Below are 25824 nucleotides of genomic sequence, written 5' to 3'. Positions count from 1 at the left end.
TGAATATTGTTACATTTATCATCTCTCAAAATGAAATTTTATGAATATATATTAAGTTTACATGGCTTATGTGTCTTAAATATATGGCATCTCAGAAAATAGCTTATCACATCTGGAGCAACTATTGTTATTATAACAATTTTAACAATTTTTTGCTATGATGTGTTATGAAGTTCTCATCAAGATAATTATAAAATAATAATAGATATACGTAGATGATTTATAGATAGATGGATGATTGATAGATTAGATAGATAGGATTGTATGGGGAAAGGATGGAATTTTGGGGGGGACAAATTGTGGTTGAATGAATTTCTTTCATGCTGAACCCCAACTCATCTTTTATTAGAAAATGTAGATTGTAATATGCCTTGAGGGAGAGGGGGAAGAGTAACACATGTTGGTGGAAGAAATCAGTTGCTGATTTCAACATGTGTGCATGATGGGGTAAGCGCTACTCAGATTTTGCCTGCACATAGTGAGCAGCTGGGAGATATTTGTGACAAATTGTTGAATGCCAACTATCAGGGTTTTCTGATAAAGAGGATGAAAGGCGAGGTTGTGGAGAAAAAGGAACTCTCCTGCACTGTTGGTGGGAGTGCAAACTGGTCCAGCCACTATGGAGAGCTGTGTGGAGATTTCTTGACCTACTAAACATAGAGCTTCCATATGATCCAGCAATTCCACTCCTAGGTATTTACCCAAAGGACACAGAAACATCAATTCCAAAGAGCACCTGCACCCCTATGTTTATAGCAGCACTGTTTACAATAGCGAAGCTTTGGAAACAACCCAAATGCCCAAAAATAGATGACTGGATCAAGAAGATGTGGTACATATACACCATTGAATATTACTCAACATTCAAAAAAGATAAACACATGCAATTTGCAATGGCGCTGGAAGGGATCAATGCTCAGCGAAGTAAGCCAGAAAAAAAAGAAAAATACTGGATGGTCTCACTCATTCATAGCAGGAATCTAGAAAACTTAAATAAGAGACCAGGAAAAAAGAATAACTATAAGAAAGTAAAAATCAAAATCAACAAACAACTATGAACCAGGGACACTCTATGGGGAGTGGGGGGCGGGGAGGGGAGGGATTGGGGTCAAAATAAGGGGGTTGCAATTGTATGGGGAATATAAAAATAAAATTTAAATTTAAAAAAAAAAAAGACAATGAATCATAGCAGGACAATCTTCGCATCCAGAGCCCAATAACCAGGTCGAGTAACTGTCCTAATCACAGAGAATTCTGGAGCTCTGCCCGCGAGGAACCAGGAAAAGGAACGGGATGCCGTTGACTACTGTGCCTTTCAGTCAGTGGTTATTAGAAACACTCCCCAGTCAAGAGCATCGCTTCCAGGGCGGGGGGCTGCGGAACTCACACCCGCCCACATCTGGATCCCCCGCCCCAGCTCGGCGCAAGGCACGCCGGGACACAACGCAGCTCAGCCACCGTCTCCGAGGCAACCGGCTAGCACGCGGTTGTTATGGAGACCGGTGGGCGCGGCGGAGAGCTTCGCAGAGCTGCCTTCTCCCGCAACCAGGCAAGATGCTCCGTGGAGGCTGTAAAGCCTCTGAAAGGCGAAGACACTTGAGCGATCAACTCAGCTGGCAGCAAGACCAGGCGCTGAGCAGCAACATTTACCTTCTGCGCGAGATCGGCCCCACCGGCTTCCTGCTGAGGGAGGAGGAGCCGGAGAACAGGGATTTCCGAGTAACTACCCCCCCAACTCGCCTCCCCTAATGCTCCGCCGACCCCTGGGGCCCCCTAGGTCCACCCCGTATGTAGCCACCTTCGTAATCATTGCGTACCCTTGGTTGTCACAGCGCGCCCATGGCCCCAAACATGTGCAGATTGCAAAGGAAAATGTGTTTTGTTTTGTTTTTTAAAGTTTCATTGTTGGAGTTTAGGGTTCTTGTAAAATGATAGCCACTGATCTGAAACTTGAAAAAGTGAGACGTTTTATATGAATATATGGTTTGCTTTTAGTACGTTCTTGGAACTGTTGTTAGCTATCACTAGTTCTATGACTCAAATATGAAATGAAAATCCAAAAATCTGTTTTCAAACTAGATATTTGCTAAACAAATTGTTTTTTTTTTTTCTTTACTATTTAGTTACTCGGAAGTTATAACAGGACTTTTAAATGCCGATGCCTCGGAAAGATTTTTAATGCATAAAACTTATTTTTTAAATTTTTGTTGAAGGACCACGGATATTTCATAATTGATATCCCAATCTCAGCACTCAAAAATCAGCCATCAATCTCACCTTAGCACCTCCCAGGAGGTGCTAAGGAAAATTTTAACTTAGTGTCATACATTTTAACTACCGAATACAAATTGCTAGCCTTAGTTTATTGAAAACATTCTTTTTTTACTTCATTACAACAATTGCTCAATTTAATAAATTGTTTTAGCCAACATAAGCTTGATGAATAAAATTACTACACTTGCTAAATAAAATTAAACTCACCAATTCAAATTTATAAAACAAACAAAAATCAAAGATGAACAACCTCACAGAGGTTTTCAGCTCCACTTCAAGGCAGAATTTCCTCTCAGAAAGAAATTTACACCAATTTTAAGCTTTAAAATTTAGATTTCCTTAAGTCATGGGATCTAATGTACAGCTTGGTGACTGTAGTTTATAATACTCTATTGTATGTTTGAAAGATACTAAGAGGGTAGATCTTAAGACTTATTGGTAAAGAAAAAAATTAACTGTATGTGATAATGAATGTTAACTAAACTTGCCGTGGTGATCATTTCACACTATGTCAAATAGTGAATCATTATGGTGTACATGTGAAACTAATGTTATATGCCAAATATACCTCAAAACAATCAATATGAAAGGCCTCGCCGGTGGCGCAGCGGGTTGAGCGCAGGGCTGTGAAGCTGTCTGCAGCCTCTGGAACGCTGGTTCGATTCCCTGCGGGCCAGGAAGATGCCCAGACAGCGTGTCAAGAGAAAAAAAAAAAAAAGATTTATTTATTCATGCATACAAAAACCAGGGTACAGGCCAGAGGCGTGGGAGGGTGAGAGGATTCATCAGAAAGAGAGCGGGGAACAGAACAGGCAGGCTGACTGAAAAACACACTGCTGAGGGGAGCAGCGGCCAAGACAAGAGAGGTCTGCCGCCATGTGGGACCCTCGCCAGCCGGCAGGGATCGAACCAGTGCTGCAGAGGCCACGGACAGCTTCACAGTGCTGCGCTTAACCGCCTGCTCCAACAGATATAAGATTTTCACCTGCCCGAGTGTAGGTTCTTAAAAAAAAGGTCTTAACTGATAATGCAAATTATTGACCAGGGCAAAGAATGTGGAAGTGACTCAGGCTGGTGCCAAAAGTTAAGATGTCCCAGTAGATTATATTCAGACTTTTGAAGTCATCTAAAGTAAATTACCTCTTAAAATCTAATTTAATGCAATTATCCATTAACTTAGTTACTCTTAACTGGAGTTTGTTGTTGTTATTGTTGTTGTTAAGTATACATTTTTCCTTTAAAGGTTTTTCTAGGAAATCCTCATGTTTGTAACTGCTCCACATTTTTGAAAGGAGAGGAGCTTTGTAAGCATATATGTTGGTAAGTGGCTTTGTAATAAAGATCTTCCACAAAGAAACATCTTTGCATTTTATATGTTTTGCCTTTTTCTTAGTTTGAATTCTGCAAGATTAAAGAAATTGGTAATGGGAGAATATAAAGGTAAAATAGTCTTAGTTTATTAAAATATCTTTAGGTATTTCTTTTCATTCCAAGAATTAAGGTTTAAGTGGACCAGTATACTACCACCTTTACATGTTTTGAGGATGAATTTTTTTAATTAGAAAAAATTAAAATTTTAGATTCTTGCTATACACAAATATGAAATCTTATCTAAAAAGCTTCCTGATTTACATCACCGTTGATCAGTACATGGTTCGTTATATTTTTTAAATTTAGTATCTTCCTTTTCAAAGTTTTTGACTATAAATCTTTCAAGATGGAAGTAGAACTATAAAAAAACATAAAATAAGTGGATTACTACTGTCAAATCTGAAATTTTTCCTCTAGTGTCAGAACCGTTTTGTAAGGAAATCCCCAAAAATGAAAAACAAAAATTATTTCCCTTTAGTTTAAATTCACTTTATCTACCTCTACTTATATCAATAAATCATTAATGTTATTATTATAGAAAACTTGCAATTGATACTTAAGGGGAAAAATTAAACAATAAATTGAGAATAGAGTCTCATATTTCTAATGTTTTGCTTTAGAAATATAATTTATTTTAGATCTCCCTGGTGGCATAGAGCTTAAGTCTCAGCACTATCACCGCTACAGCTGCCCATCCCCAGCCAGGAAGCTAGCCATATATGGTACAGCAAACCTCTCCTTTCTCCCCTGCTGCTCCCCTTAGCACTGTATTTCAGTAGATCCATCTGTTCTGCTCCTCACTCTGTCTTTGGTAAATCCTCTCACCCCCATACCTCTGGCCTGTACCCCAGTTCTTCTATGCATAAATAAATCTTTTTTTAAGTAATATATAATAAAAAAATTATTTATTCATGCATAGAAGAACTGGGGTATAGGCCAGAGGTGCTTAACCCATTGTGCCACGAGGGAGGCCATGAAAAAATAAATCTTAAAAAAAAATTTACATGGTAAAAAAATATAAATATATTTCTAGTGCTTTTATTTATTCTTTGTTTTGATCAGTTTTTATTGAGTATCTATTAGCATAAGTTGTTTGTCATAATTAAAGATAAATATGGTCCTTCCAAAACTTGCAATATGATTTTATTATTACACATAAAATAGGTTTGTCCCATTTTTGTTTTATGTTAGCTTCCTCAAGACAAGTGCCTTCATTTTGTCCTGATTTTTATGTAGTATAACTCCTCACTTTTTTATAGTATATGAAACATCTAAGTGGAAATATAATTCAAGTATTTAGTATACTGAATATACTTAATGTATTTAAGTAAGAATATAATATATATCCCCATTTTCAAAAAGTCATTGTGTTTTAATTGGTGACATTTAAAAGTATTTTTTTTCCTGTCATACATTGAAATGGTGTATTTATAGAAAAAAACATCATTTGGTATTCTATCCAGAAAAATACTGCATTTCCATAAGCAAGAAACTTTTGGGGAAGTTTATAAGAAGAGTTGTCTATATGTAAATTCCTTCATTAACGTCTCATTGAAACATACATGGTTTCTCTCTGGCACATCTCTTTACTGAAAATGTCTTTTCTTTCCATTTATCATACTTTTCACATGTGTATTTCAAAATGTAAGTCAGCTACTATAATAGAAAACATATGAGAATTTTAAATTTGTTCATAATAATTTCAGCAAAATCAAGTCTGTAATGTTATCCCTATTCTAAAATTAAAATTATATTGTTTGAGGTTATATCAAAAATAAATGTGCATTTTGTTTTTCTGTCTGTGAATAATAGGATCTTGTTGAAGAAATTCAAGCTTCCAAGGAGTCATGAATGTAAGTTTTCTTTCTATTAATTTGAAGGTAAAAAAATTAATACTTTATTACTTAGAGTCTAAATTTAAAATTAGACAATCTGACGACTATTCATAGGTGAATTTACACAAAACAACTGGAACATTCTTTCCAATGTAACAAAAAATTTAACTTTATATGCCACTTTCAAATTCAAACCAACTTAATTTAAAAAGGTGAAACCAGGCCTCCCTGGTGGTGCAGTCAGTTAAGCTGTCGGCAGCCTCTGCAGTGCAGGTTCGATCCCGGCCTGCCGGCAAGCTACCCACATGGCGAAGCAGACCTCTCCTGTCTTGCCCACTGCTCCCCTCAGCAGCGTATTTCATCAGTCTGCCTGTTCTGTTCCCCGCTCTGTCTCTGGTGAATCCTCTCACCCTCCCATGCATCTGGCCTGTTACCCTGGTTCTTGTATAAATAAATAAATCTTTAAAAAAAAAAAAAAAGTGAAACCAAGGACCAGTTATTTACTAGAAAAAAATCCCTCTTGTGTTACAAATGAAGATTCATGGTTGTTTCTGTATCTGACAATTTTTAATTGCAAGGAAAACAGCAAATGTAATTTTTTACATCACAGAATTAGTCACTTGATAGTACACATAACTTTATTCAGAAATGTTTATTGACTGAAATGTTCATGCAAATACATTTTTGTTCAAAGAATAGTTTTTATCTCACTACTTAATTTCTTTAGAGTCAGGCGTATAGTTGTGTAACTTCTAGAGCACACAAAAATAAAAGTGAAGGGGGGCCTCCCTAGTGGCGCAGGGGTTAAAGACAGCCCTATCAAGCTATTACCAGCCACTGTAGCACGAGTTCAATTCCCCAGCCAGCCAGGGAGGTGACTTACATGGTGCAGCAGACCTCTCTTGTCTAGCCTTCTGCTCCCCTCAGCAGTGTATTTCGGTAGATCTGCCTGTTCTGCTCCCCACTCTGTCTCTGGTGAATCCTTTCAACCTGAGTAAATTTTGAAGACTACAGAGATAATTACTCAGGAATTGTATTATAATCATAGCAGTTTTTGAATAGTGAGTATTAGTTTTTCTAGTATGTAACAGAAGTTTCCCAGCAAAACAGATTTTGTACCAGGTATTTCTTCTAAATACTAAATACAATGCCTAGTAAATGCCACCTGTTCTTGCCTTTAATGTTAAGTATTAATATTTTGTGTCTGTTATCTTTTGGTATTACCAAACTGGTCATTAACATACTTTTGTTAATTTTATCAATCTATCAATTTCTGCTAGTTTTGTTTGTTTCTTGAATTCATATTTTAGGTATATTTAACCATATTATTTAAAGTATATAATGAGAGAGAGAGTAATATCTGTTTAAGTCCCCAAGGAAAATAATTAAAGATGCACAGAAATATATTGAAATGCTAATATTCCTACAATAATGGGGCAGAAAACTAAGTCACACAAAGCAGGAAAAAATGTCAGATACAAAGTTTATAGTATTCTTCATTCTTAGTAAATTAAATAAGGAAATTGTTTGCATTCTTCTGTACATCTAATAATCCTTGCAAGATCTAAAATGCCTTCAAATAACTTTAAAAAAAAAACATAAAGCAAACAAAACATATTTTGTTATTGCATCCAATAGGTTTTTATTCCGTGTCTGTCTTATTCTTTTTTTTTTTTAGATAATAAATTTTATTGTTATATTCCCCATACAATTGCAGCGCCCCCATTCTGACCCTAATCCCTCCCCTCCCGCCCCTGCCCCCCTAAAAGTGTCTCTGGTTCATAGTTTTTTGTTGATTTTGATTTTCACTTTCTTATAGTTATTCATTTTCCTGGTCCCTTATTTAAGTTTTCTAGATTCCTGCTATGAGTGAGACCATCCGGTATTTTTCTTTTTCTTTTTGGCTTATTTCGCTGAGCAGGATCCCTTCCAGCGCCATCCATGTTGCTGCAAATTGCATGTGTTTATCTTTTTTGAATGCTGAGTAATATTCCATGGTATATATGTACCACATCTTCTTGATCCAGTCATCTATTTTTGGGCATTTGGGTTGTTTCCAAAGCTTAGCTATTGTAAACAGTGCTGCTATAAACATAGGGGTGCAGGTGTTCTTTGGAATTGATGTTTCTGTGTCCTTTGGGTAAATACCTAGGAGTGGAATTGCTGGATCATATGGAAGCTCTATGTTTAGTAGGTCCAGAAATCTCCACACAGCTTTCCACAGTGGTTGGACAAGTTTGCACTCCCACCAACAGTGCAGAAGAGTTCCTTTTTCTCCACACCCTCGCCAACATTTGTTGTTGCTAGTTTTTTTAATATGTGCCATTCTCACTGGTGTGAGATGGTATCTCATGGTAGTTTTGATTTGCATTTCCCTGATGACAAGTGATGTTGAACATTTTTTCATATGCCTGTTGGCCATTTGCATTTCCTCTTCAAAGAAGTTTCTTTTTAGCTCTTCTGCTCATTTTTTGACTGGATTATTTTCTTTGTTGTTGTTGAGTCTCATCAGCTCTTTGCAGATTTTTGTGATCAGTCCTTTATCATTAGTGTTGGGTGCAAAAATGTTCTCCCAGTTGGTGGGGTTTCTCTCTGTTTTTGTTATTGTCTCTTTTGCTGTGCAGAAGCTCTTTAATTTGATGTAGTCCCAGCTGTTTATCTTCGCCTTCACTATCACTGCTTTGGGTGATGTGTCTGTAAAGATGTCTTTGATGTGCAAATCACGTAGTGTTTCGCCTATATTTCCTTCTATATATTTTATGGTTTCAGGTCTTATGTCTAGTTCTTTAATCCATTTTGAGTTGATTTTTGTGTATGGTGTGAGGTAGTGGTCAAGCTTCATTCTTTTGCATGTAGCGACCCAGTTTTCCCAGCACCATTTATTGAACAAACTTTCTTTGCTCCAATGCATAGTCTTTGCTCCTTTGTCAAATATTAGTTGACCATAAATCTGTGGGTTTATTTCTGGATTTTCTATTCGATTCCATTGGTCTGTATGTCTGTTCTTGTTCCAATACCATGCAGTTTTGATGATTATGGCTTTGTAGTATAGTTTGAAGTCTAGGAGTGTGATGCCTCCATTCCCTTCTCTTTTTTTCAGGAGAGCTTTGGCTATTCGGGGTTTTTTGTGATTCCATATGAATTTCATCAATAATTGTTCTATTTCTTTGAAGAATGACATTGAAATTTTGATTGGAATAGCATTGAATCTGTATATTGCTTTTGGAAGGATGGCCATTTTAATAATGTTTATTCTTCCAATCCATGAGCAGGGTATATCTCTCCATTTCTTTGTGTCTTCTTCTATTTCTTTTAACAGTGTTTTATAGTTTTCTTTGTATAGGTCCTTTACCTCTTTTGTTAGATTTATTCCCAAATATTTGATTTTTTTTGTTTCAATAACGAAAGGGATGGTTTTTTTGATTTCTTCTTCTTCAGATTTATTGTTTGTGTATAGGAAGGCTACTGACTTTTGCATGTTGATTTTGTATCCTGCCACTTTACTGAACTGATTGATGAGTTGAATTAGCTTTTCTGTGGAGTTTTTGGGGTTCTCTATGTATAATATCATATCGTCTGCAAATAGTGATAGTTTGACTTCTTCTTTTCCTATTTGGATTCCTTGGATGTCTTTCTCTTGTCTTATTGCCCTGGCTAGGACTTCCAGTATTATATTGAAAAGCAGTGGTGAGAGTGGACATCCTTGTCTTGTTCCAGATCTTAATGGAATTGCTTTCAGCTTTTCACCATTGAGAATGATACTGGCTGTTGGCTTGTCATAGATGGCCTTTATGATGTTAAGGTATGTTCCTTGTATCCCAAGAATTTCAAGGGCTTTTATCATGAATGGGTGTTGCACTTTGTCGAAAGCTTTCTCAGCATCTATTGATATTATCATATGGATTTTATATTTCTTTTTGTTGATGTGTTGGATAACGTTGATTGATTTTCGGATGTTAAACCATCCTTGTGTCCCTGGAATGAATCCTACTTGGTCGTGGTGAATTATCTTATGGATACATTGTTGGATTCTGATGGCTAAAGTTTTATTGAGGATTTTTGCATCAGTGTTCATTAGGGAGATTGGCCTGTAGTTTTCCTTTTTTGTGTTGTCCTTGTTCGGTTTTGGTATTAGTGTAATGTTGGCTTCATAGAACGTGTTTGGTATTGTCCCTTCCTTCTCAATTTTTTGGAAGAGTTTGTGAAGGGTAGGCACTAATTCATCTCTGAATGTTTGGTAGAATTCATTTGTAAATCCATCAGGTCCTGGGCTTTTGTTTTTGGGGAGGTTTTTGATTACCATTTCAATTTCGCTAATTGTAATTGGTCTGTTTAGGTGTTCTATTTCTTCTTTATCTAGCTTTGGGTGATTGTAGAGTTGTAGGAATTTGTCCATCTCCTCTAGATTGTTAAACTTGTTTCCATATAACTGTTCATAGTAGTTACTGATTATTCTTTTGATTTCTGCTGTGTCCATTGTGATTTCTCCTCTTTCATTGATGATCCTGTTTATTTGTGCTTTCTCCCTTTTTTCCTTCGTGAGCCTGGCTAGGGGTTTGTCTATTTTATTGATTTTTTCAAAGAACCAGCTCTTGGTTTCATTGATCTTTTGGATTGTTTTTTTAGTTTCAATTTCATTTATTTCTGCTTTGGTTTTTATTATTTCTTTTCTTCTACTGGTTTTGGGGTTTTTTTGTTGTTCTTTTTCTAGATCTTTGAGCTTCGAGATTAGGTTGTTTCTTTGAGTTCTTTCTTGTTTCTTGATGTGAGCTTCTATTGCTATATATTTTCCTCTTATTACTGCTTTTGCTGCATCCCATACATTTAGGATATTGGTGTCCTCCTTGTCGTTCAATTCAAAAAATTTTTTAATTTCTTCTTTCATCTCCTCATTAGTCCAGTGGTCTTCCATTAGTGTGGTTTTTGATCTCCATGAGGTAGGAAAGTTCCTTGCCTTCTTTTTATGGTTTATTTCTAGTTTGATGCCTTCATGGTCAGAAAAGATGGTTGATATGATTTCAATCTTGGTGTATCTGTTGATGTTTGTCTTGTGCCCCAGTATGTGATCGATCCTGGAGAATGATCCGTGTGCGCTTGAGAAAAATGTGTACTCCGTTTTTTGGGGGTTTAGTGTTCTATAGATGTCTGTTAAGCCCAATTGCTCTAGGTCCTTATTTAGAGCTTTGGTTTCTTTACTTATTTTTTGTCTTGTTGATCTATCCATTGTTGATAGTGGTGTGTTGAAGTCTCCCACTACGTATGTGTTTTCTCTGATGTCTGTTTTCAGAGAGGACAACAGTTGTCTGATATATTTTGGTGCTCCTTCGTTTGGTGAGTATATGTTAATGTTATTTCTTCTTGAAGTATTGTCCCCTTGATCATAATGTAGTGACCATTGGGGTCTCTTTTTATCTTTTTGAGGTTGAAATCTGTTTTATCTGATATAAGTATAGCTGTTCCTGCTTTCTTTTTTGGTCCATTTGCTTGTAGGATTGTTTTCCATCCTTTAACTTTGAGCCTATTTTTATCTTTTGTAGTTAAATGTGTTTCCTGGAGACAGCAAAAGGTTGGGTTTTGTTTCTTAATCCAGGCTGCAACTCTGTGTCTTTTTATTGAAGAGTTTAGTCCATTAACATTTAGAGTTAATATTGATATGTTAACATCTGTATTTGCCATTGTGTTTGTCTTTCCTTTGATTTTATTTATTTATTCTTTTAATAACTTTTTTTTTTTTTGGCCTTCTTTCATTGTTATTCGTCCCTCTGAGGTTCTGGCTTTAGGACTCCTTATAGTATTTTTTGGAGTGGGGGTTTAGTTGCAATGAAATTCCGGAGTTTCTGTTTGTCTGGGAAAGTCCATATTCTTTCTTCAAAGAGGAAGGAGAGCTTTGCGGGATAGAGTATTCTTGGTTGGCATCTGTTTTCTTGGAGTCTGTTGACTATGTCCCTCCACTCTCTCCTTGCCCGTAGTGTTTCTTCGGAGAAGTCTGATGTCAGCCTGATTGGCTTTCCTTTGAATGTTATCTGTTTCTTCCCTCTTGCCAGCTTCATTATTTTTTCCTTGTCCTGGATTCTTGGGAGCTTTACTATTATGTGTCTTGCTGTATTTTTCCTTTCGTCATGGAAGTTTGGTGTTCTTCTTGCTTCTTGTATATCAATTTTCAGCTCCTCCTTCACGTTTGGGAAGTTCTCTTCAATTATCTCTTTGAATATTTTCTCTGTTCCTACTTCTCTCTCCTCTCCTTCTGGTATTCCTATAACTCTTATATTTCCTTTCCTCATGGAGTCAGATAGTTCCCGAAGTCTTTCTTCATTCTTTTTCCTTCGTACTTCTCTTTCCTTTTCTGTTTTCTTTTTATTTCTGTGTCTTCAAGAGTACTTATTCGTTCTTCCATTTCATCAATTCTGCTTTCATTGCTTTTCCCAGAATTCTTTAGTTCTTCCATTAATTCTTTGATCTCCTGCATTTCTTTTACTTCCCTCTTTAGGGACTCAATTTCATTCTTCTGATCGTTGATTATTTTTCCCTTATCATTGTTTTCCTTTATGACTTCTGTCAGTTTTTTAATCACGGCAATTTTAAATTCTCTTTCTGGAAGGCTCAGAAGTTCTTCCAAGTTACTGTCGTTGCAATCTGGGGGCTGGTTTTCTTTTTGTGGTGTGCTTTTTCTCTGGAGAGTTGCTAGGTTGCGTGTGGTTCTTCTCCTCCCTACTGTCTGTTTTCTAATTTGCCGTATGCGTTGGGACACTGTGTTGTTGGGACTGGCCGGCATCTTGGGTGGGCTTCTCTGCTCCCCTCTGGTTCCTCCAGGAGTCATCTGTCAGTTTCAAGCAGTCTTTACTGGAGAAAGGTCCCTGTTCTAAAATGCCGATGTGGGGACACACTCCCCTGTGCGCCTGGTCTGCCCCGGCGGTGGGTTCCTGCTCCCCCTCTGCGCTTGGACTGCAGGCCAGAGGGGGTCTGGCGTGGGCGAACTTCCCCTGCTCACCTCTGGCTCCTGAGGAAGCCTTCTGCAGGTAGTCTTTACTGAAGAAATGTCCCTATTCTATAATGGTGATGTGGGACACACTCCCTGCGCGTCCGGTCTCAGGCACACTCTTCTGCGCGCTTGGTCTGCCCCGGCTGTGGGTGCTCGCTCTCCCTGTGGGCTCAGACTACTTGTTTGGAAGGGGCCCAGCGTGGGCTAACTCCCCAGCTGGCCACTAGCTCCTTCAGGAGCCTGTGGTGGCTTCAAGTCGCTAGGTGGCGCCAGAGATATCTCCTAGAGCCCTTGGGGAGCTGATTTTCCACCCTGTGGGACAGGGAGCAGAGCAGGGATGGTAGGGTACACCTCAACGGCTTTGGGGTGCTGTGTCTGCCTTGTGCCCCACCGTCGTGGGGAACCCACGCCCCTAATTTCGTGCCCCGGGTCTCAGTTCCAAAGCCCTCAGTTCCAGGACGCGGGCTGTAGCCCAGATCAGTGGCGCGGGAATGGCGCCTTTTGAATCCCGCTCCCCTGCCTGGGCGCCTGATTCCTGCTCACTCGGGGAGGGCCTCCGCGCGTCTCCCCGCAAGCCTAGGTCGCAGGCGCGGGGACCTGGGCAGCTGCGATCCGATCCGGACCCGCGTTTGCTTTTCAACCGCACTGCTTTTCAGCGCGATCCGCGCCGCTTTCCCGCGCAATCCTGATCCGCGTCTGTTTTTCCAGCGCGCCGCTTTCCGCGCAGGCTTACCGGGCGGCCGGGGCTGTGTGCTGGTGCTGGTCTCCTCCTGGGCGGGGTCTCTCTTCAATGGCGCCCGGAGCTCACCTCCGCGGCGGATCCTGCAGGGTTCTCCACAGCTCCTGTTCACGGGGTGTGGTGGCTGAAATAGTTCCTTTCCACTCACAGTCCCGCTTGCTGCGTCGTTTGTTCTTGTTGGCCGTTTTGGTTTGTTGTTTTCCTCCTCTCTGCGGTCGGAGAGTGCCGCCTCTGTGGGTGGGAGAGGGGAGCAGGGTTCTGCGCTTCCCTCCCTTCTGGTCCTCTTTTATGGCAACTTTCTTCTTCGGGCAGTTTGCTGGAGTCGTCCGTTTATCTTCCGTATCCCGCCGTGTCCCGGTTCTCACTGGGACCTGCCGCTTTTCCTCCCTATTAACTTTTTTTAATGGGAGATCTTACTCGCAGCGTCTCCTTGCCGCCATGTTGCTCCGCTCCCCCCCCCCCCCCCGTCTTATTCTTATTTTGACTCGCTTTATTTAATGTTAATTAAATTGAAATTCTTCTTTTGCTTTGTTTGCTGTTTATACTCATGTGTGAGTTGTATTTTGCTATTTATTTACTGGAATATAACTACAGACGCTTCATAAATATAAGGCTTGTCCCTCTTTGCAAATGTTTTTCTACTGTTATAATTCTGCTTGATATCTCTATATTAAAGAATGAATAAGATGAATAGAACTCAGGAGGACCAATAACAGCTGGTATTTAGATTATGGCATGTTAAGGGTAGTGATAGGGAAAGGAGCATTGGGATAGAAGAGGGAATACAGAATTTATAATGCCCTGATAAAAATTATATACACTTAAAGCACAACTTCTTATCAGGATAGCAAAATGCAGAAAATTCAGAATTCAAAGAACATACATCTGAAGAGTACAGACAATATATTTCTGAATAGCTTGTCCTGAGGAAGACTAATTGTGCTTAGGCTACCAAGACGCTCTTATAAAAACATGAAAACTAAGACAGGAAAATAAACACAATTAATTGAGTCTTATTCTTCCATTATCCATTCATTCACTTATTCATTTAACAAATATTAACTGTACTAACTACTTACAAGTCTCTTTCCCCTTTATGCATTTGTACCCATTTCTGTTAATACTCTTGCATGTTGATAAACTGCTTATAAAAAAGTGAACAAGTCAAAACGTTGATTGTAACACTAATCCAAGGATGAATGCTATCATATAATTAATCGAAACTCCTTATAATACACTATTTGCACTGACTTTTTTCAGTAATAAGATAAAAATAGACAATTTCAACTTTTTTCTTAACTTTTGGCTCTGAAAGGCGTACAAAAAAGTGGTAAATGTCAGTGTAATAATTCAACCAAACTCATCTTTCTAATATTTGAAAGAGAATTCTAACCTGCAACGTAAGTTACATTTCTGTATCTCCAATTTTGCCACTGAGTTAACATTTTGGGATTTTTTCACTAGCTGCTTTACAGTTAGGTCTCGTGGAAGGAGAAATTGACGACTTACTTCGGGGGATACATAGACTTCAAACACCCCAACGTGAAATGAAAGATGAAAATGTGCATGTTGAAGAAGATGGGTGTGTTAAACAGAAGGAAATTGGTTCAGAGGATATCTGCCCTATTTGTCAAGAAGTGCTTTTAGAGAAAAAACTTCCTGTCACTTTTTGCAGGTGACAGGTTTTTTTCTTTGAATCTTAAAAATTTAAGAAAAAATTGTCATGTGTTTATAATTGATTCTTTTGAGATATGTTGCTAGAGAAACAAGAGAAACCTTTACCTATGGTTTATTTATAATTAGCCACTTTTTGTTTCCTGACATAACTATTGTAAGAGTTTCTGTGGGGTTCTGTTCTTACTCTAAATTCTTCTGGGATATATATACATATATATATATATATATTTTTTTTTTTTAAGATTTATTTATTTATGCAGACAAGAACTGGGTTACAGGCCAGAAGTGCAAGGGGGTGGGAGAGAGGATTCACCAGAGACAAGAGTGGGGAGCAGAACAGTCAGATCTACTGAAATACAGCAGGAGAGTCAGAAGAGGTCTGCTGCGCCATGTGGGTCACCTCCCTGGCCGGGAATCAAATTCGTGCTGCAGTGGCTGTGGATTGTTCATAGTGCTGAAGCTTAACCCCTTGTGCCACCAGGGAGACCCTCTGGGATATATTTATATTTATATATTTGAAATGTAACTCCTCTTTATTACCTTTTTTATCTTTAGTTATTAAAGTAAGATAATTTTCACGTTTGTTTTATACATATGAATAAATGAATAGTTTAGAGTAGTTAGAAAGAATTTCCTGAAAGTAATTTTATTTTTAAAAAGTGAAAGAAGTATCTTACTTTAAAATGATAAAAAATACTTCTCATTGTTTAAAAATTCCATCTTTAAATCTAAATAATTCACAATTTTACTTATGCTCAATGTTAAGAGTGTGATATTCTTATTATCCTTTAAGGGACTATCAAGTTGGACTTGGAAAATGTGACCATTTGCCACTGAATATTTTTTTCTCCTGATGATTTGCCAAAATTTTCATTATCATTATAGTTTTTCATGTGACTGCTTCTGTTGTATATATTTAAATTATTAACTCTTTCCAACAGCGTTATTTATTCCAGTAGCTATTTTTGAATTCTATCACATACTGTATCATTTCTAGGAAAATAAGTTGACATCCCTTTTCTCAGTGATGCATTGTTTCTAAATAATAACTGTTAAAATTTTCCTTTTTGTCAAAACAATACTTACTATCACTTTGAAAAATGAAAATTATGTTAGTGATGGAAAGTATTTTACCATTATTTCATTGGAATAGGAGAGAGTTTAGAATTTTGATTGCTAAATTAACGAAGATCAATATAAAACTATTTATGTTAATCAACCTGTATCTGGAAATCAGTTCAAAGTCAAATTTTATGGGAAATCAAGCTGGTAACACAGAAAATTTTATTTATATAAATCTATACAACTTTGTTGTGTCCAAACAATAAACTTGAAATTTATCTTTGACAGGTTTGGCTGTGGCAATAGTGTTCATATAAAATGCATGAAGATCTTAATGAATTATCAAGACATGATATCGACCACATCGATGTTAAAATGTCCTCTATGTAGGAAAGAGTTTGCACCATTAAAACTAATTTTAGAGGAATTCAAAAACTCTGGCAAACTTATGACTACAGCTGAAAGAGAGCGACTAGACAGACACCTTGGAATTCCCTGTAATAACTGTAAACAGTTTCCAGTTGAGGGGACATGTTATAAGTAAGTGTCTTGAGAAATATTATAAATATATATATTTTTTAACTTTATGTAGTTGGGCAGTTAGCCTGCTTTCTTCCAATAGGCTGTATATCCTATAGGAATTTAGAGAAAGATAAATAAAAGCTAAAACATTCCAGGAAGACATCAAGGAAGGGATGTGATAGGTCAAATAATACCCTCCCAAGTATGTCCACATCCTTATGCCTAGAATCTGTATATTAGGTTCCCTGTAATAGGGAATTAGATTGCAGGTGGAGGTAAGGTTGCTATTCACCTGACCTTAATAGAGAGAGATTGTTCTCTATTCTATGGGCTCTGTATAATCAAAACTATTCTTAAAAGGGCTTCCCTTTTAAGGAATCTAACCAGAAGAGTGAAGCAGAGAAGCAAGGCAGAGGGAAATGTGACTAAGGAAGAAAGGTACAGAGAAATGTTGCAATAATTGTTTTGAATATGGAAGAAAAAGTCACAAACTAAGATAAGGAATATAAACAGCATCTAAAGCTTCCAATAAGAACTGCAACCCTGTGAACCCATTGAGTGTAACCCACATCAAAATTCTGTCCTACAAAACTAAGATAATAATTTGTGTCAAACTGCTAGATTTGTTGTAATTTGTTATGGTAGCAATAGGAAGCTAACACCAGCTGAAAGTTGAGATAGACTGGGCCATATCTACATAGTTTTCAGGAAATTTTGCAAGAATTCTTCACTAAAACCATCAAAATAACTGAAATTTTGGTATATGTTGGTGTTTTGCTTTTTAGGTGCACAGAATGTATAGAATATCACTTATGCCAGCGATGTTTTGATAGCTGCTGCCATCTTTCTCATTCATTTACTTTTCGTGAGGTACAGTATCCATCCTGAATTTCATATGATGTTTATGTTTGTCCTGTTGCAAATATAAGTAAAACAAATCTAAGAATACTAAGAATGGAAACAGTCTAGAATAGAGCTGATTAGTTGTCATTTTTTTTACATTGTTCATTTTTATACAGTATTTGGTTACTCACCTTAGTCCTCCCACCACCAGCTCACCCATGAACCATTACCTTTTTTTTTTAAAAAAAGATTTATTTATTTATTTATACAAGCACTGGGCACAGTCAGAAGCATGGGAGGGTGAGAAAATTCACCAGAGCTAGAGGGGAGAGCAGAGCAAGCAGATTGATGAAGTACACTGCTGAGGGAAGCAGCGGGCGGCAGGAGAGGTCTACGCACCATGTGGGACCCTCGCCCGGGGCCGGGGCATCGAACTGATGCTGCAGAAGCTGCAGGAAGCCTCGCAACCCAGCGCTCAACCACTGCGCCACCGGGGAGGCCCACCATTACCTTTTATAGAGTTGATTAGTTTGTTTGTTTTGGTTTGTTTTTATTGCTGATTAATTTTTAATAAAAACCCAAGGCTATATTTTTATGAAAACTCTTTTCATAGAGAAGTACAAGACAACCAGTTCTCATACTAGAAATTTATAAAATCCAACACAACAAAAACCTGATGACATTGTACGTACATCATATGGATAGGAATTGCAGCCATCAAACTTGAAAATTAAATTTTAAAAGCTATGTCAACTTATAACTTATGACTTATAACATATTGACATTTATGGCCTAAAAATTTCTTACATCAACAGTATGAAATTCCTGGAATTTTATTGTAATCATTTGAAGTATACACTTAAAAATTAAATATCTCCTGGTGCTGAATAATAATGCTACCTTCTACTTACTACACAAGACAAACATTCATAATTATCATTTTTAATATTTTTAAATATTTTAAGTGAAATTATGGTAGTTGTGTAACTATTAGCTCACTAATATTTGTAAATTTTTAATATAACAGCTATACTTAAAAATGATGTCTTTATTGTGTATTATATTGTTACTGATGTGAAGTCTACTAATATTAATCCACAAAATAAAAATTTCCATTATTTGCAAAGTAACATCTACTTTTTGGCAATTACAGAAGAGAAATAAAAAGTGGAGATCATTAGAAAAAAGATCAGATGATATTGTAAAATGCATAGATATTCAAAAAGAGATAGAAGAAAAGATGCCACATTTTAAAGAAAAGCAAGGGTGAGATTCTCAGTAAAATATATAGTTCTTGTATGACTTGTGATATTTAAATACTTTTGAAACTGATATTGAGGTTGAATCTGTCTTGTTCAATATTGATACAATAGGGTTTTTTTTTATCATTTTATAATGTATAAGGTTTCAGTTCAAGGAAACTGTGTTCATTTGTATTATTTATATTGAAGTTTTTACCTGTGCCTTTGATTACTTCCTGTTCTGCAGTTGCATATGCATATTTATGTCTCTCTGCTTATTCTCCTTCAGCCAGGTTTACACACCAAAACACGTGGTAAAATCACTGCCTCTTTTACTGATCACAAAGAATAGTAAGCTGCTTGCTCCAGGCTACCAATGTCGACTTTGTTTGAAGGCATTTCGTCTTGGCCAATATACAAGACTGCTACCATGTGCTCACAAGGTAGAAATCTATCACTTTAGTTTGATTTTCACTGAAGGTGCAGTTTTCACAAATGAAGTAACAATTTAAGTCTGGCCTTTCGTTTTTTAGTTGTATTATATGCAGAGATTTTCAGATTGGACTGTATAGATAGAAAAGCTATAGAAAAGACTGCTGAGAAAATAGCTCTACCCCCTCAAGATAGGTTCCCATGGACAGGACTCCTTTCTTATGTTCTATCTAGGAAAGATAAAATGGCACTCTAAGTTATATTCTTTTATCTATGTCAGTTACCTATAAAAAAGGAAAAGCTTACAGAATACTAACTTTTTAATGTACTTTTGTGATTGTTTTGATGACACAGAACTGCATAATTTGACAAAGTTCATTATTTCAAATAACCTCTCTGGAATCAAAGTGTAATGTTACCGATCACTATATAGTCAGTGAGTAGGTTTTTTTCCGAAGCAGTTATTTCAATAAAGATAATGTATAGATTGAGTCACACTTACTTAAAATATCTAATAGTTTGTTTTCTTCCCAAGAATGTCATTTGTTATTTTATATGTTAGAAGCATCAAATTCATTTTCAATTCTACTTGGTTATTTTTTAAATTACTTAATAATTTTCATTCATTAGAAAGCAGCAATGAAATTAATGGCTTGAATAAGTAGTACATTTTTAACATTACAAAATTACAAACATGATATTCATAGAAGACTTCATTTTAACCTTGAAGATGGAAATCAGTCCAGAACTAAGACATTATTAAATGAACCTCTCCAAATTATTTCCATAAAACTTGACAAATTATTATTACCTTCCATTTTTGTTAAATAATTTTTGTAGTAACACAATAATGAAAATTTACATAGAAAATATACATCAAAAACAAGATGATTGTATCTCTATTAACTTACAACTTTCTCTTTAAAGTTTCATAGGAAATGTATTGACAGTTGGTTATTCCACAAATGCAATTCATGCCCTATTGATGGACAAGTTATATTTAATCCTTTAATCTGGAAAGATAAAGCAGTGAATGGACGCTCACATCCACCTGTCTCAAGTATGGATATCACTCATCTGTCAAAAGAGGAGGAACCAGAACTATTTATTCCTGGCACCAAATTAGTCTTAAAACAAAATAGACATGGGATTTTACCTTGCACACCTCAGTGCAATTCTGAAAAGTTGAAGACACCCCAAAGTCCAACAGAAACCTATCAAAATACAAAAATAGATGAACTAAATTCTATCAAATCAGAAGATTCAATTTCAAGAAAATTAATCTATGAATATAAAATAAGCCAACATTTCCCCAGGTATCTTCAAGACTTGCCCTCTAGATCCTATGGGAAAATTTCATCTCAAACATTCCTTCCTTCTATTGATCACAAGAATGTTACATGTCCCACTGCAAAGGAAAGTTCATGTATCAATAAAAAATTCCATTCTGGTCAAAGTCATAAAATGAACAAAGACTGTAAAAGTAATAGCAAACTAAACAATCTTGATACTAAAATAAAAGATGGCAACAGGCGATCAAATACATTATTTTCAGAAGATTTAAATCTCATTGTCAGTTGGGGTACAACAAATCTTAGTTTGGCTAAAAGGTGTAATAATTGTTTGGGGAGGGTTAGACATCTGTCATCTGTCAAGAAGGCCTGTAGCTCACCCTTTAAATACAAAAACTACTGAGATAGCTTTAATATTGGAAGGAGTTCAGTTATGAAAATATGTCTTTGGCTAATATCAAAAAACATTTGAATATTGAGCACAAAATATTTTATTTATAGAACATGAAGACTATACACTTGACAAATGTATATAGAATTCTCTGTTGTCATTTTGTCTGCTTGTCTATGAATAACTAAACTTAAAGGAAATGACCCCATTCCTTATAAGACTGAAGGCTTTAGGTGTCTTGATAAGTATGTTGAAATTGCTATGAATTATGAATAATTGTAGAACTTTTATATCTGATTTTACATTGATTAAAAAACTTCAAATTAAAGAAATATATTTTCCTTGCTTTTAAGAAACTATTTTCAAATATTCTGTTCAATAAAATATAACATGCAGGGATTCTATTTAGATAGCTGTGTTTTTTATATTTCACTTTTATTTTTTATTTAACATTGGTTTGTGACATTATATAGGTTTCAGGTATACAGACTTTTATATCAACATTTGTATATACTATTCTCATTACCAAAAAGTGATTACTCTACAGTTGGCCCCTTTTATCCAATTTACCCACCCCACTTCCCCCTTCCTGTTTGGTAACCACTGTTTTCTTCATGTAGTCTGTTTGTTTTTGTTTGTTTTTGTTAGTTCATTTGTTTATCAAATATGAGTGAAATCATATGGTATTTGTCTTTCTCCATCTGATTCATTTCCCTTAGCATAACACACTTTAAGTCCATCCCATATTGTTGCAAATGATAGAATTTCATTTTTTTTTAATGATAGCTGAATGGTATTCCATTATGTGTATTGTATATGCCAAATCTTCTGTCTCCATCTAACACACTTACATTGTTTCCAACTCTTGATGCTGCAATGAATGTAGGGATACATATATTTCTTTAATCTAATGTTTTGGGTTTTGTTTTGTTGTTTTTGTTTGTCTTTCTGTTACATACTTAGTAGTGGGAGAACTGGATCATATGGTATTTCTTTTAACTTTTGGAGGAATATACATACTGTTTTCCATAATAACTGTACCAGTGTACATCCCCACCAATAGTGTGTGAGGGTTCTTTTCTCTTTGCATCCTTGCCAGCATTTGTTGTTTCTTGTCATTTTGATCAAAGTCATTCTCATGAGTATGAGGCAATATCTCATTGTTTTGAATTCTATTGCCTTAATAAAAATGGATGCTGAACTTCTTTTCATGTTTCTATTGACCATCTGTAATTCCTCTTGAAGAAGCATCTATTCAGATCCTCTGCCCATTTATTATTTGGTTTGCTTTGTTGTTGTTGATGATGAAGATGAGTTTTATTCACTCTATGTATTTTTATGTTAACCCTTTACCAGATACATACTTTAAAAATATCTTTTCCCATTCATTAAATTGCTTGTCATTTTAATAATGACTTCTTTCACTATACAGAAACTTTTTAATTTGATGTAATCCCATATGTTTACTTTTGCTTTTGTTTCTTTAGCCACTGAGTTGTAATCACAAAGACACGACTAAGGCTAATGTCAAAGAGCTTGTCACCTGTATTTTCTTCTATGTACTTTATGGTTTCAGGTATTATAGTTAAGTCTTTAGCCCATTTTGAGTTAATTTTTGTGTATGCTGTATTACAGTGGTCTAGTTTCATTCCTTTGCATGTGATCATTTTACCTAAAGCAATATATGGATTCAATGCAATCCCTATTAAAATCCCAATGACATTCTTCAAAGAAATAGAGCCAAAATATCGTAACTTATGTGTAACTTAAAAAAACTTGAATATTTTTAATAAATCCTGAAGCGGGGGACAAAAATGGAGGTATCAGATTCCCCAACTTCAAACTAGAAAGTGATAATAGTCAAAATAGTATGATATTGTGGGAAAGGAAGACACACAGACCAGTAACACAGAATAGAACTCAGAAATAAACCCCCACATATATGGAGAATGAATTTATGACAAAGGAGATAAGAGCATAAAATGAAGTAAGGGCAATCTCTTCATAATGGTGCTGAGAAACTGGACTGCCACATGCAAATGAATGAAACTGGGTCACTATCTTACTCTATGCATTTTTTTGTGTACTAATAATTACAGTAAACCTATAGTAATATCCTGATGGTGGTTTTCTTTTTACTTAATTTCCTTAAAGGCATTTTCTTATACATCAAATGAAAATAAAATAAATTCTCTGTTATGCCACATTAGTATCTGTAACATAACTATTGCCAAATTCTTTGACACAATCAATATTAAAGCATGTGCATTATTTTTAAAGATATTTTCTAGCATTTTTCCTTGTTATTTACCTAACTATTGAGTGTCTAACAATTTTTTTAATTGAGTAACTTTTGGTTTATGACACTGCTTGTTTTTTTGAGGTATAGAATCTCCCCATTCTTGTGTTGTTCCCATACCACACCCACCACCAAAGCATTCATAGCCCACCACCGTGGTCCATTGAGCTCCCTCCTCACATTTTTCTCACCCCTTCCCTCTCTCATCTCTCCATTTGTGGAAGCCTCAGTTCTATAGTCAGATTTCTAAGGTTTGTTACTAGTTTGTCTTTATCTTACCCTTTGTTTTGTTTCTCTATATGCACATATAAAAGACACTATCTGGTATTTTTCTTTGTATTTTTCTGGTATTTTCCTGACTGATTTTGCTTGACATAATTCCCTTCAGCTCCATTCAGCTTGGCACTGCATTGTGACAATAGCCTCTTTCATTTCTTGTGATAGTTCCAGCTGAATAGAATACCTTTGTTAGAGTCCCATCTGTTTTGTTCCTAGTTGACACTCCATTTGGTTAACCATCTTCACCTCATGAGTCAGATCTCCTGGCTGCTACAATAATTTCATTTACCTGTAGCTTGACATTTAAGTACTTAAATGGACTTTATATGGATCCAGTGATCCCCATTGCTATTAGTCAAGTAGTAACATCCTCTTCTCCCATCAGTCCTCGGTTATAGAAGAAGGCCACCACTGAACCTTTAGTGACAGTGATGATTTTGGTAAGTGGTGTATGTTTCAGGTGTTCCCAATGGAACATCATAATATAGTGTTGGTGTTCCTAGCCTTACAAAGTATATTCACTTTAGCATGCCATTTTCTATGGGTTTTTCAATCCCTTGGTCTACTGTCCACTGTGGCATTTTGGTATTTCATCTTGGCACACTGCTCAAGGAGTCATCTCTGTAGTGAGCATGCAGCATCACCCAAAGTCCTCACCTTTTAAATCCAGTATCACCAAAATGTTTCTAAGTCAATAAACTCCCCTGACCAATCTTCTCTTCTTCCTTAATTAAGTTCTCTCATATTTCAAACCAGCAGGTTTTCCTCTATACTTCCAATACACACTGAATCAGGCTTGCAGCTTCATTAGGATATTAGGCTTTATTAGCACCAGCATATCTCTGGCTGAGTGTTGTTGTGACTTAACCCTAATTATATGACTGAGGATCATTCCAAAGCTAAAGGCCAATCCTGAAGGAGGGCACATGTCTGTGAGCAGGGGACTCCACATTGCCTTCAAGCAAGAGGAGTGGGCAGGCAAACCCTTAAGAAAAAAAAGTGGCCCACTTCTGCATTTCCAGAAATGCAGAAAGTTCAGAAGAGTGTGAGGATCAAGATGTTCAGAATCATCCACTCATATATTCTAATTCAAAGTCAGGACTCCATTTTTTTCCAGCCAGACCCTCTTTTTGTCACAAATAACCTGCCTTAATTGGGCTTTGAACCTTATCTGGAGTTCTACCATTTCATAAATGCCTGGTTCTAACTTCCTTTGCCTTCCTGTGCAGGAAAGTACTTTTTTTTTTTTTTTTTTAAATATCAGGAGTGTGTTGGCTTTCATGTTTCAATTACGCTCAGCTTTTCATGATCTTTTTCTGGTATACTAGTCAGCTTAGCAAGCCATCCATTCCCATTGTCCTTATAGTTGCTTTCCCCAGTATGTCTCAAATACCTGATATTTTAAGCCAGTCAATGCATAATCCCCTCCCCCAGTGGTATATTGCCATGATTCACCAGTGGAGAGGCTTTAATAATGGTAATTCACCTTATACCAGGGAAGTCTGTGTTCCACTTACCAATAACAAGGCCCTCACTGCCACCTGGGCTCAATGATTTCTCAAGTCCCAATTTATCACCTTCTTTCTCAGACATCCCTCCAATTTAAGCTGGCATAAGTTATTTATTTTTCTGATTTTTAGACAAGTAATTTCTTGGCAGTATTTTTTTATTGAGGTAATGTTTGTTTATAACACTGCATATAATTCAGAGGCACCCCTTCAATGTTACCAAACCACGTTACCACACCAACCCAGCGCCAAAGCACCAGTAATCAGGTGTAGGTTCATTCCTGAAAAAGCAGATGCTTAAATAAAATTTGTTGTACAAGCTAGTTATTAGGCATTAATACCTGTGGAAAGAAGGCACCTAATCCTGCCTTTATTTAAAATTTTGATACTTTATTCATCATCACTCCTCATCTAGTCCCTTTCCTGGAGAAACAAAACCAAATTTGGCAGAGGGAAAAGTAGAACAGTAAGGCCTTGATAATACACTCCTGCACCAATCAGTCATAAGTATCTGCTGGCCCGAGAAGGGCGTGCTCTTGGCCTAGGTAATGCTCTGCAGCTGAAGGACACTCAAAAAGCTGCGGGCTCTCTCCTCAATACATTCTGGGTAGCCACGACAGCAGGTCCTTCTGTGAACGCCAATTCTGGCGTCTTTTGTTTACTATCGTTTTAAATGGGTAAAATTAGATATAGAAACGTTTAGGGGGTAAGGAGGAAAAAGAACTCTACAACGATTTTTTTGTGGGGGCGTATGGATAAAAGCGCTAATATGAAAGTTCCTGGGCATAGGAGGGGAAACTGCACCTCCCAACCCCATTGTAGTCAGAGCTCCCTGACGACTTCCGATAAAAAAAAAAGTGAGAACACGTGAAGGATGTCGCTTCCAGCAGTGACAATAGTGCTTCACTATTGAAGATGTCACTCCCAGCAGTAAAAAAAAATTCTAGCATCATCCAGTCTCAGTCACAGCAACAGAGGGACCACATAGTCTATTGTAGGGTAAGTAAAAATGATTATCAGGCTTTTCTGCCCTCCAGCCGTTAGGATAGATGACAGAACCCTGCCGTCCTGAATGCATGC

At 36.7% G+C, this 25824-nt stretch overlaps 1 protein-coding gene across 1 annotated transcript; it reads left to right on the top strand.

Moving 5' to 3' along the window:
* The first annotated feature begins 1479 nt into the window (after nt 1-1479).
* Nucleotides 1480-22943, top strand: ZSWIM2 (zinc finger SWIM-type containing 2). Its single transcript, XM_037521865.2, has 9 exons — nt 1480-1719; nt 3518-3594; nt 5458-5498; nt 14663-14873; nt 16226-16477; nt 17245-17329; nt 18456-18568; nt 18833-18986; nt 19903-22943. The coding sequence occupies exons 1-9, from the start codon at nt 1555-1557 to the stop codon at nt 20668-20670; spliced, it is 1866 nt and encodes a 621-aa protein (XP_037377762.1). The 5' UTR covers nt 1480-1554; the 3' UTR covers nt 20671-22943.
* The last annotated feature ends 2881 nt before the right edge of the window (nt 22944-25824 follow it).

The sequence above is a fragment of the Talpa occidentalis genome, unplaced genomic scaffold (genome assembly GCF_014898055.3).
Source record: "Talpa occidentalis isolate TD23 unplaced genomic scaffold, MPIMG_talOcc4v2.1 talOcc4.3, whole genome shotgun sequence".
In the NCBI taxonomy this organism is placed as follows: Eukaryota; Metazoa; Chordata; class Mammalia; order Eulipotyphla; family Talpidae; genus Talpa; species Talpa occidentalis.
This window is presented reverse-complemented; position numbering and strand designations above follow the sequence as displayed.

Excerpts from the sequence above, each read along its gene's own strand:
- ZSWIM2 (XM_037521865.2), top strand. The coding sequence starts at position 1,555 with ATGCTCCGTGGAGGCTGTAAAGCCTCTGAAAGGCGAAGACACTTGAGC. Across the intron at positions 5,499-14,662 it reads GCTTCCAAGGAGTCATGAAT|CTGCTTTACAGTTAGGTCTC; the intron begins GTAAGTTTTCTT and ends TTTTTTCACTAG. Across the intron at positions 14,874-16,225 it reads CTTCCTGTCACTTTTTGCAG|GTTTGGCTGTGGCAATAGTG; the intron begins GTGACAGGTTTT and ends TATCTTTGACAG.